This window comes from Rhynchophorus ferrugineus, unplaced genomic scaffold (genome assembly GCF_030347505.1).
Source record: "Rhynchophorus ferrugineus isolate W39M unplaced genomic scaffold, kcgeb_rfMv2 rfM11, whole genome shotgun sequence".
Taxonomy (NCBI): Eukaryota; Metazoa; Arthropoda; class Insecta; order Coleoptera; family Curculionidae; genus Rhynchophorus; species Rhynchophorus ferrugineus.
In genome coordinates this window covers 28915608-28928696 of record NW_027472590.1, presented here as the reverse complement: position 1 = coordinate 28928696, position 13089 = coordinate 28915608, and the positions used below count along the sequence as shown (strand labels likewise).

Here is a 13089-nt window from a genome sequence, read left to right as displayed (position 1 = left end):
GAAGTACGAAAATGGATGACCGCCAAAGCAACATCGTTCTTTTGTTCAAAAAGATGTAGAAAATAACGAAAACTACTTTGATTAAATTGAAATAATAATAATAATAATTAAATAATAAGAATACATGCAAGTATCTGATATTTGTTGTATGAGCTATTAAATGATTTCGTGTTTGTTTCAAACATCATAAAAATATTATATTTATTTTCAGTAAGTGCTCGTTGCATTCCCAACATTACCGCAATAGAATCAGCTATAGATGATATAAAAAATGTGCTAAATGAACACAGTAGTACTTTTCTTGATAGCATTACTTCAGCAATCTCTAATATCCAATGGATTAGTTCTATCGAGCAGGTTATTATCCATTTTGTTAATATACTTAATTGTTGTGATTGTTTGAGATATATTGGGCTTGGGAAAGAAGAAAAACCCGCAGAAAACGCCTTTTTTCAGATTCAATGTTTATTTTTCACAATCATCGAATATTTTACAGTACATATGTACAATATACTCACTGAAAAAAATCCATAAATTGCAAGTCAAATTTTTAAAAAATGATTACAAAACTTGACATAGAATTCGTTCAACTTGAATATTTTGCTTAGTATTCGATATTAGAACTGAGAGCAAGAATAATTAATTATTATCAGCGCATGCTTACCTCATTAGACACATTTTTGTAGTACGATTTGTCCTTTGCTTCAAAATAGGTCTCAGTTTCGGAGATCACCTCTTCATTCGTCGAAAATTTCTTCCCAGCCAGTATTTTTTTGAGATCTGAGAACATGAAATACTTGCTAGGGGCCAGATCTGGAGAATACGGTGGATGAGGAAGCAATTCGAAGCCCAGTTCATGGATTTTTGCTATGGTTTCCACTGACTTGTGACACGGTGCATTGTCTTGGTGAAGCAGCGCTTTCTTTTTCTTCAATTGCGGCCGTTTTCGACGATTTTGTTCTTCAAACGGTACAATAACGCTATGTAATAGTCGCTGTTGATGATCGTTCTTTTTTCAAGGTAGTCAATGAAAATTATTCCATGCGCATCCCAAAATACAGACGCCATAACTTTGCCAGTTGACTTGCGTTTTTCTACGCTTTGGAGCCGGTTCATCATGTGCAGTCAACTCGGATGATTGTTGATTGGACTTCGGAGTGAAATGATGGAGCCATGTTTCATCCATTGTCAGACATCGATGCAAAAATGCAGATATAATGTTTGATCATCTTCAAACACTGCTCTAAATCATCAACTTGTCGTTGTTTTTGGTCAAAAGTGAGCTCGCGCGGCACCAACTTTGCACAGAACTTTCTCATACCCAAATATTCATGAATGATATGATGTACACGTTCAGTTGATATCTTTAGAATGTCTGCTATTTCATTCAATTTCAATTTACGGACATTCAAATGTTGTCGGTAACAACCTTTTTTGGGAATCCGCTGCATTCACCGCCTTTGGTGTTCATTTCACCACGTCTAAACTTAGCGTACCAATCCTTGATGGCTGATTTTCCTGGGGCAGTGTCCGAAAACCCAATTTTTTGCTTGAACTGTATTTTTTTCTTTCAAAAAGCATTATTTTATCAACACGCGTAATTCTTTTTATCAATTTTTTTACAATAACAAAAGTTGCTTCACTCAAAATGCCATAATTCACAAACTAATGATCCGACAGCTGTCAAATATATACAGGCATCTTTGGAGGGTTAGGGTTAACTAAAATACATAGTCAAGCCGGGGAGTTTTCAATTCAGTTGTCACCTAATACTCAAAATAATCTTCCTTGTCTTTTATGGAACTTTTTAAAATGTTCTCGTGGTCTACAGATCTTTTAACACATTATTGTCGCAAGTAAACCGCATTTCAGCAGTTTCCGTTTTAGGATTCTCGATTCACAACAATTCAACACGGTCCAATAAATGTTTCATTGTTGTGGTCAATATTTAGTACAGTAATGATGCGACTGAAATAAGTCGGCCGATCTCGATATTCTTAAGAATTTTATGAATTCTTTAACCTTTAGTTGTCGAGTAGGACCCTTTCACGTTTAGATTATTTATATGGTTGGGTGAACGGATGTAGGACGAAATTAAACAGTGGTTGTTTTCATGATGTGACCGTTTTTTATTGAAGTCATATGAAAGACCTGAAATTACAAACAGATAAAAGGAACGGTAGCGGTCTTAACTGAAGGCGAGGCTTAGGCAGTCGATGGTGGCACGTCTAAACCAAACGATGGTCGGTAACTGAATTATTGGAAATACCCTTCAATAACATCCGAAACCAACGTCTCGGGGTTGACCGGATCTTCGTAATTCTTTACTAGTCGGCGTTACTGGCGTCCCGCGCGTGTTCAACATCTAGTATATTTTATAGGTCGCTATTCTAAGATGTAAAATTCGACGTGCCTCACGGTTGCTATACACGGATGAAAACAAGCAAACTAATAAATATTTTTCCTGGAATATTCATATTTATTCTGGTACCTTTGTATCTAGAATGTTCAATGAACTGTCGGTTTTCAAAGGCTTTTAGTATGGCTTCATTGAATAAGAATATATAATATATGAATATAATATGTGCGACTTTAAAGTCCTCTATTAGAAAAAGCCGAAGTTACTTTTTCCCCGGCCTAACCTTTGTTTCCGTATCATGACTAACAACTATCATACATTTGACAGTCTAACATACTAAGTAATAGTCTGTTTAATAAGTTTCGTGTTCGATAAAAGAATACAGCTTAAAAACATTCAAACATTTTAAAAAATTATGCGGAAATTATTTTGAACGAATACTTGTTTCCTAAATTTTACCTATAAATTGATCTGGTATTGATATATGTTAAAATTTATTTCAAACCATAAAATCACGTTTTTATAGGACACGAACTTATCGAACAATCTCTAACATCTTTGTATATAGTTTGGGGGTAATACTAAATTATATATGCTACAATTAAAAAATAGTAAAATCTTGTAATAAAGACAACAAGGAATACTTAAAAATTTAATAGAACTAAATCGTCTTGCAACGAAAAACCAGAGTTACGACAAAATATCAGCCTCTTGGAGCGAATAATAACGAGAAGCTACTCATACGGACGCCAATCATGCGCAATAAACGTCAACTTTGTTACGTTGCCAGTTCTTCTAAATTATATATAGATTTCAAGAATATATGTTAAATATAGAAACCTAAAGTACCGCATTAATGATGTTTAAACATTGATAAGTTGATCGGTAAAAATGTCGTCTATATATATCAAAAGTAACACCAAGAACTATCTATAAAAATATTTAATTTTAAAATAATTTTTGTTACACGAGAAAATTGTCTATTTATCTGTGTTATGTGTATATAATTAGATATATTAATTCATTTAATTTTAAACACCCCCCACCCTTTCATATTATTTTATAATACCTAATTTTGATCTTCGATCGAGTACAATATATATATATATATATATATATATATATATATATATATATATATATATATATACAGTAATCTGAATGGTGCAAGAACAAATAACAATATAATACTTAACTCTAAATATAAAACAAGTAAATAAAAACGATACAAACGTTATATCCCTAATTTTCAGATGAAAAATTAATACATAAACTCGGATCATACCTCATTATCTGTAAAATAACAATAAACTAAGAACAACGCATAACACGAAAGCTAAATATTACCAATAATAGCTTAATATCCGATATAAACAAGCCAGTGATACTAGAGGTCCAATAAATTTCAGCGCCAAATCGTCTTCGTTTGTAAATGGCAACGTGGCAAAGTGAGGCGGAGACTGCCGAAGTTTACCGAATGTCGATCGGGCGTTCCGCATAGTAGCCACTACTTGAATAATATTCCTTGTTATCAGTTTGGATCAACATCATGGTCTTTACGTCTTACTATTTTTTAATCATAGTATTAGTTTGTATATTATGGTATTTTACTTACCAAAATGCCACATAATAGTTTAGTTTGCTTAATTAAGAATGTATTTAATTGGAAACTAAATTATATTTTGTGTGTTTTTGGTTGAACGTTTTAACACCTGTTTGAATGTAATGTTTCAGATTGGTCAACAGATTATTACTGACATTGTAAATAGCTGGAAGGAGATGCTGATAGGAATTGGAATGGCTATAGTTTGTTGTCTTATATATATTTTCATGTTGAGGTAGGTGGTTTATTAGTAAAACTTATACTCTGTTAATATTTATACTTAATATATATGCTCTAATCGTACATATCCTTAATCTAGATAACTTGGGCTGTCTCTTCCAATGAAAACGTCTCATTTTTGTACTTCCATACATACATTGGATACGCGACATTTTTGAGACTGAATATACATTATAATCAAATAATAGTGATTATAATTAAGCAACAAAGATGCCGAACATGCTTTACATCAGGCACACAACAATGGCGTCATAAAAATTGAAACAAACAATCGCATAAGCCAATCAAATGCCTTTATATGGCACTTCAAACGAACCAATCAAAATGCGGCCTCAATACCTGCATTGGTGGAACTACGCAAAAAAATTCGTCGGTTTCGCCTATTTAAGTTAAACCTTTAAATCATACCCTATGGGGAACTGTTCTAGAAACATCTAATGACGCAGTATCTGGTTGTTGTACATGGTCATATTTAATTCTCTAGTTCCCCCTTCATAACTCTCATTCCGATGCATTACAGCGAATGCGAAATATTATATTGCTTTTTATTTACATTTAGCTATACTCCTAATAAAACAGCCAATGTGCTTCATCAACGTCCTCGAACGAATTTAGTTTATAAAAACGTAAAAAAACTTTTTAAAAAGGCAGCATTTTTCCTTCCCATTTTACTAACTAGCATTACTCCAGTTAAAAAACGACAGAATAAAGTCCGAACATATAACCAAATCGATCTATCTATATACTTTTGTGGCTGTATTATTAACTGTAATTATTAGATGTACTATAATAGTAAAATAAATTATATTTGATAACTTTTTTGTTCAATTATTATTTATTATATAACGTTATTTTTGAGAGTCAAAATAATAAAATCTTAAACTTGGCGCGGCAACGTTGCATTTTACATTTTGACGACGTGCATTGGCTGTTTTATTGGAAGGACTATACGACGTATGTTATTTCATAGATTTAATTTTTTTCTATAATACTTTTTCATTAAAATGTGATGATTCCCAAATATGTTGTTTTTACTTATGACACTTTGTTCACTATTTACAGATGGATTGCCGGTATAATGGTGTGGTTTTCTATAGCAGCAGTTGTGGCAGGTCTCAGTGTTGGTTAGTATTTTATAGTCAACAACATCACTTCACAATTAATGTTATTATTTTATTTGCAGCATTATATTTTGTATCGACGTTATATATGAAGTGGCGAGACGATTTCCGAAACACATTAGTATCTTCTAGCAAGACCAAACGAGACATTTTTCTTGTACTGATCATCGCGGTGGCCATAGTTCTAGCGATAATTCTCCTGGTTTTGATTTTCCTGAGAAAGAGGATTGTTATGGCTATCGCATTGGTGAAGGAAGGCAGCAAGGCGGTGGGATCGGTGACCAGCGTTCTATTCTTCCCGATAGTACCGTGGATTTTCCAATTCGGAATTATTGCCTATACAATTTGTACGGGGGCTTATCTGATGACAACTGGTGAACCTATTTATAGAATCAGAACTAATGGCACCTGTACCATTTCGGTGAGTTTCTCTTTTCCTAATTTCCAGCGTGTGAATATACTATTTAAATGATTATTTACACGTTTTAGAACAAGGAGTGTGAACCAGGAAAGACAGTCGATTATGATCCAGATTGTCCCAATGCTACTTGCAAGTATATCGGTTTGGCGAATCAAAATTATTATCCGTATTTTCAGGGTATATATATATTTTTTATTTTCAAGTTTTATTCGGTGCTTGCATGCATTTTGATCAACTGTATCTATTGAGTTGTTAAGGAGAAGAAACAATGTGACTTAGTGCACAAAGACGAGCCTGTTTATATAACCGGTCAATTAAAAAGTCCCCGGACTGACACATAGATGGCGCCACCAAAATTAGATCCGTATGTTTTTTAGTTAGCACTAACCCTCAAAAGACACGTGTATAAATTTGACAGCTGTCGGATCATTAGTTTGTGAATTGTAGCACTTTTGAAGCAAAAACTTGGCTTGATTCCGAGTTTCCGGCCACTGCCCCAAGAAAATCAACCATCAAGGATTGGTATGCTAAGTTTAGACGTGCTGAAATGAGTATCGAAGACGCTGAACCCAATGGACGCCCAAAATAGGTTGTTACCGACGAAAACATTAAAAAAATCCACAAAATGATTTTGATTTACCGTAAATTTAAATTGAGTGAAATTTCAGACACTCTAAAGATATCAACTGAACGTGTACATCATATCATTCATTATTCATTATTATCATCATACCATCATTCATGAATATTTGGGTATGAGAAAGCTCGGTGCAAAGTGGTTGCCGCGCGAACTCACTTTTGACCAAAAACAACGACGAGTTGATGATTCGGAGCAGTGTTTGAAGATGCATTTTTGGGTCGATATGTGGCAATGGATGAAACATGGCTCCATCATTTCACTCTGAAGTCCAATCGACAGTCATCCGAGTGGACTGCACACGATGAACCCGCTCCAAAGCGTGGGAAAATGCAATAGGCGTCTGTATTTTGGGATGCGCATGGAATAATTTTCATTAACTACCTTGAAAAAGGAAGAAAGAAAGTGCTGTTTCACCAAGACAATGCACCGTGTCGCAAGTCAGTGAAAACGATGGCAAAACTCTTTGCTTTGAACTAAAAAACATATGGATTTAATTCTAGTGGCGCCATCTATAGGCAGGTCGGGAACTTTTCAATTGATCTGTTATTACGAACATCACTGATCACATACCGCCAACAAATGATCAATTTTAACTGGGTATTTATCGAGAAACGTCCACAATATGTTCAAAGACATGATTATGTGCTTCTGCGACATGAAAAATCATCGCCGTATAGAGGCAAATTAGTCAAAGGAGTTTTTAAATCATCAGTTTTATCGCACTCCACTCTATCCACTCTCCAAACCTATCTGAATCCTATTTTGGAATGGGAAATATATAGAGGAATATATAGAAAAATATATAAAATCATATGGCGAATGATTTAAATTTAAATTGTCTTTTGTAAACAATTGTATTCTTTAGCGAAAAAAACGGGAAAGGAATTACCTACATAGATATTGTGTGAAAGGAAGTATCCAAATGGAGGATATAATGTTTTGCTGTGAAAATGGAAGGAAAGGCATAAGTTGCTAAAAGCGATGTCAGATATGTCAGTTGAATAAATTGACGTATTGTTGTAAAAATATCAACAATATTCATTAACAGACAGTTCATCCTCTTTTCTGACAACGTTCAGCCACCTGTAGAAACACCAACCACCACAAGAGTTGCGAAATATATAGTCCGTTCAATAAAATAGTGGGTTCACGTCATCTAATTTGATGACGTCAAAACGTCGCAATGTTGCCGCATTAACTCTGAGTTTTAGTTCAATTTAACTCCGACATAATATAGTTCTAATCTAAATAGAATAATGTAACAAAAATATTATCAAACATAATTTATTTTAACATTATAGTGCATCTAAATATTTTATTTTGATATCATTGTATTTCTCCTTAGTTTGTTCTGTAAATACCTGTATACAACTTTCTTTATAAGATTTAATCACCCTAATACATTTGCCATATTTTCAAAACAGTTAACAATCCTTCTCCTCATACATTTTAACCAAATGCTCATGTATATTCTGAACAATTATCTGATCTCTATTATGATCTAGATCTACATATATGATTGACTGATCCAATGTCCTACTCTGAAATATTCATATCTTATCCAATCACCTCACTATCTAATGCCTCCGGCATTTTCAGGGTAATAATAATCTGCGATTTGAAATTTATCAAAACAAGCAAAGCGTTAAGACAACGTTATAACCTGTAGTTATTATAACTAATATTTTGAAGAATTTTGCAGACATTTGACAACCTGACGAATTTTGTAAGCTGCTTCAGTTCATCAGACAGCATTATATCCCTTTTTAACTAGAATAAAATAAGAAGGAAAATACTATGGAATTCTAAATCGAGTTTACAAATTGCGGCATTAAACTTTTTGATAATGTGAATTCACTGTTATTTTGAATATCATTATTTTTGCATTTTCATCAATAGACATCGCTGATCAAAATACATCCGAGCAATTAGTATTTAAGACGCATTTTGTAGAACATTACCTTTTAATTGTTTTAAATGTTGTCTTTTAGCCTACAATATCTTTGGATTTTTCTGGTTAGCCTTTTTCATGTCCGCCTTCGGCCAGCTGGTAATGGCCGAGGTATTTGCCAGATGGTTCTGGACGAAGAATAAATCTAAATTACCCTTTTTTGCGGTCACCTCCGCCTGTTTCATTGCCGTACGTTACCATCTGGGAACCATCGCCTTCGGATCACTCATTATAGCTATCTGTCGGATAATAAGGTTGTGTTTAGAGTACATAGATAGGAAACTTAAAAAATACGATAATGAATTCACCAAAGCGATACTGTGTTGTCTCAAATGCTTCTTTTGGTAAGGTTCGATGGAGGGGAAAGGATTTTTTTGGTTAAATTCGTCGTGTTTTAGGTGTTTGGAGAAATTCCTGAAATTTATCAATAAAAACGCCTACATTATGTGTGCCATTCATGGCAAAAACTTCTGTTCTAGTGCCAAAGATGCTTTCTCGCTGTTGGTGAGAAATCTAGTGAGAGTATTCGTTTTAGATAAGGTAATTAAATATTAATTAGGCGTTGGAAAAAAAGTAATCCAGGTTCTTGATCATGAAATTTAATCATTAGTTGATTGTTAAACATTTTTTTAGGGTCTTTTTTCAACTACTTTATGGGTTTCAATGAAATTCTGTGGCTTTTATATATATATATATATATATATATATATATATATATAAAAAGATGAATAAAAAGGGTAAAGACGGCAGTACAATTGTAATAAAAGTGACAATAAAGCACTACAAAGTAATACCCCATAAGGAAAAGAGAATACAGTTAAAAGTAGTTGGAATAAAGTCGACTAAATAAAGAATTAGAATTGGAGCAACTTAATGTCCATCTAAGTACAATATCAAAAAAGAAGAACAATATTTAAGAATATTTAACCATCTGGGAGAAAGATTTATTGTTGAAGGAGACCTTAATTCAATACATATGGACTGGGGTTTATATTTATTAATCACAACCAAAGGCAAAGAGACACAAACAATTCAAGAAAGGAACTGTAATTATCACTCAACAGGTGACTTACTGATATTGATAAAATTCTTGTACTAGATTTTTTCATAACAAGTGAAGTATATCCCAATTGTATACAAACAAAGGAGAACTTTGACCTCAATTCTGATCATTCAGCCATTGTGTAAACCCTAAACGAATATATAATAAAAAGGACGCCAAGTGCCTTACTAAGAAATCCACTGATTATAAAGTTTTATGATGAACCTTCAGTGCAACATTAACTTGAAAATTAATCTTCAAACAATAGTAACTAAAGGAAGAAGTTGTAAATTTTACGAAGGGTACTCAAAGAGCAGCATACGAAAATACCAAATTGATTACACACATAACTTAAAGTATAAACTTAGAAATTCGAGATCTAGTTAGAGAAAAGAGAGAAGCCAGAAGAAGGTGGCAACAAACTAGGGATCCTAAAGATAAGGCAATACTTAATAATTTTAAAAATAAATTATAAATTAATGAAACTCAAAAGCTTAGGCGGGAAATCCAAAAATTAAAAGAAGATTCAATAAACACTTATGTTCAAGAACTACTCTAGACTAGTAGTTCTTGAAAGACTAGTAGTGATAACTTAAAATCACAAGTTATCACAGCAGTAACTCCAAGAGAACTAATCAATGATATAAGAATAAAACTAATCACTGGAGAAATCCTAAAACAACTGCATAGCAAAGCTTACTAATATTTTTAACGTAGCTTTTAACCTGAAATATGTGTCTCTGTATTGGAAAGTGGCAGAGGTAGTTATAATACCAAAACCTGGTAAATATGCTAATGATGTCGTATATACGTGTTTTTCTGCGCTATAGAGCTGTAACCTGGAATAGCAGTATAGCAATGTGAATAAGATTCAAGTATTCCAAAATAAGGTTTTGCGTTACGCAGTGGACACATCTTGGTATCGAGACCTGGAAATTGCAACAGCCAAGAAAGAAATCAAAAGGTTCGTTTGGGAAACACGAATCCACACTGCACCTCCATGAAAACCCAGAGGCGTTTCAGCATTACATGGACAACACTCTGTTCGCAGACTAAAGTCGATTAAACACTGGAAACTTGTTTTAAAGAGAAATGTAAAAGAAATAGAATGTAGAGGAATGTAAAAGAAAATTAAATGATAGAATAAGAGAAAAGCGGTTCAAAAGCAAAAAGCACACCCGGTATACAGAAGAAGGTAAAAATGTAATAAGAATGAAAAGGGAATTTGAGTTGCATTGCAGAATAATAGTTTCCTATATTTAGAGATATGATAAAACAATTATCAATATTCAACTGAGAAGATATGAAACAGGTAACTTGGAGGCAAAATGAATCATAGAGAAACTAGGGAGAGAAGCAAAACGAAAAATCTTGATAATGTGAGAGCATACAAAAAAAAATACAAATGAGGAGGAGAAAGAGTGAAATCGATATATGGAAAAACAATGTCAAATGTTACAGGCAGTATTATTAGGAATTAAAATTACAAGAACGAACTCAAAAATAATTGAGACAAGACAACAAAGAACTGATGAATGATAATGACAATCTTAAAACAACGAATGGCGAATGAGAGATCAATATGGAGGAAAACAACTTAAAATAAGAATAAAACATTTTTGAAAATTTATTCTGTATTTATTTTTATTTTTTATTCTGAAGGATATATCATCATCAGCTTACCTAATTACAAGTAACTTCAAAGTATACAATTAGTTGTCTATACGTCCCCATAATATTTAAAGAAATAACCTCTAACTCCTAACCGTTGAGGAGTTGTCTTCCGTCACATTAGCTCAGAATTAACATTGTACACAAATGTCTGATTATTTTAGATAAAAAAAAGTTTGTGAAAACATTGTACGTACCTTTAAAATTTGAGGGTTTCCCTCGTTTTCCACCAGATTGGTTCCAATGGACCACCTCGGAATTGCACCATTTCGAATAAAGAAAGAATTTTGAAAATCGGTACACAATTCTTGAAATCGGTGAACATACACGAAAAACATATACAGTCGAACATAGAACCTCCTTCTTTGAAGTCGGTTAAAAATAAATAAAACAAGAGAACAGAGACCTGATGGAGGAAAATATAAATAATAAGTTTCCATATTGAAGGGATCTGAAGAGGTTCTTCAGAAGCTTCGGTACCCTTTCATGGTGTGTTTAAACAAACAAAAAAAGTTGACACAAGTCAATCTAACATCAAACATGAGATAAAAGCCATATTGATTTATAATGATTCATATCCAAATATCAAAAACATGGATTATTTTTTCGCACCTTTAATATAGAATATAGAATTATATCAGATTATATTTATTTTTTAGATCACTGACTTCTTATTCTTTATATCAAAAGTCTTAGTGACCCTGGGAGTAGGTGCTGTTGCCTATGTTGTTTTCGCAAGTGACATCGTGAACTTCGTTGATAAAACCAAAATACAGTACGGAGTGGTACCCGTTATTATAATAATGATCGCGACATATCTGATAGCAACCTTGTTCTTCAACGTCTATAGCATGGCAGTTGATACGCTATTTTTATGTTTCCGTAAGTACCAACATATTATATCTTCGACGGTAATGGTTCTCATGTTTGTCTTGTTACAGTGGAGGACATAGAGAACAATAATGGCAAAGACAAACCGTATTTCATGCCGAGAAGTTTGATGAAAATATTCGGCAAGAAGAACAAAACGGCCAAGGTCGATTAATTACTACTAGTATTAAATCTTGTTCAAAGTACAATCCATAGTGTTCTTAATTGTACAACGTGTATGTATTTCTAGAGGCTGTGTGAAAACAAAGAAATATTTTGTATTTTATACGTATTTTAGACTTGTACAGCATTTGAAATATATTTTAGTCAAATAATTTTACAAATATATTTTAGACTTACAGTTTAATGATTTTTTGGTAATTTTTGTTTAAGGTACCATCAATATTGATATATTATTATTATGTTAAGATTTCCTAGTCATAGGTTTGGTTAACCCTTAAGTTTTAGACTAATTTATAGTTAATATAATAGTATAGATCGTTTTAGACAATTATTTAAAACGTATATCATAAACTTATGTGTTAATTACTTTTAGTTACCTTCGCTATTAGTTAGATAATGTTATTTTAGTCGAAAATACTTATAATAATAAATATATATATTTTGTAACAATTGTTTTTTTCAGAACTTTTTAATATAAAGTGTGATGTTACATGAAACATGTTAATACGTAATATATGATTATTAAATGTATTACTATTAATATATTAGTAGAATGATGAATGAGGTTTAATTCATAAGAAAGCATTAAAGCTATTAATATATATAGTTTGTTCAAAGTTATTTTGTACATACGTCATTTAAATTTGTGACATCAAAACATCATATTATTGCCGCATCAATTCTGTTGAGATTTTACGGTTATTAATTGATATATTGAGATTAGTGTTAACAAATAGCTTTATTTAATATTCCTATCTAAATAGTCGAAGACTATATAAATAACAAATAGCTTTATTTAATATACTTGTTTATTAGTTCTGACTTTATGTAGAAAAAAGCTAACGCGTTTAGTTTTTCTTGATTTAGGGTGTTAGGCAACTTTAAACAAGAAAAACCCTAACACCAACAATTTGTCCTAATTTGTAAAAAAATATAGTCATATATTACCAAAAAAAAGTAAAGATTACTAAAGTGTAATATTGAAACT

General features: G+C 32.4%; 1 protein-coding gene across 7 annotated transcripts in view; it reads left to right on the top strand.

Annotated features, from left to right (window-relative positions):
* The window catches only part of Ctl2 (Choline transporter-like 2), a 60078-nt gene extending 47530 nt beyond the window's left edge, over positions 1 to 12548 (top strand). For 5 of the 7 annotated variants that reach the window (XM_076418317.1, XM_076418316.1, XM_076418315.1 and 2 more), the window contains 8 exons: positions 4094 to 4197; positions 5265 to 5326; positions 5386 to 5744; positions 5813 to 5921; positions 8376 to 8679; positions 8734 to 8875; positions 11708 to 11930; positions 11990 to 12548. In XM_076418317.1, coding sequence (XP_076274432.1) covers positions 4094 to 4197; positions 5265 to 5326; positions 5386 to 5744; positions 5813 to 5921; positions 8376 to 8679; positions 8734 to 8875; positions 11708 to 11930; positions 11990 to 12093 — 1407 coding nt within the window. In that variant the 3' untranslated portion in view covers positions 12094 to 12548. Of the gene's footprint in view, positions 1 to 211; positions 358 to 4093; positions 4198 to 5264; positions 5327 to 5385; positions 5745 to 5812; positions 5922 to 8375; positions 8680 to 8733; positions 8876 to 11707; positions 11931 to 11989 lie in introns of all 7 variants that reach the window. The other 2 variants (XM_076418319.1, XM_076418318.1) reach the window with 1 other exon arrangement.
* The last annotated feature ends 541 nt before the right edge of the window (positions 12549 to 13089 follow it).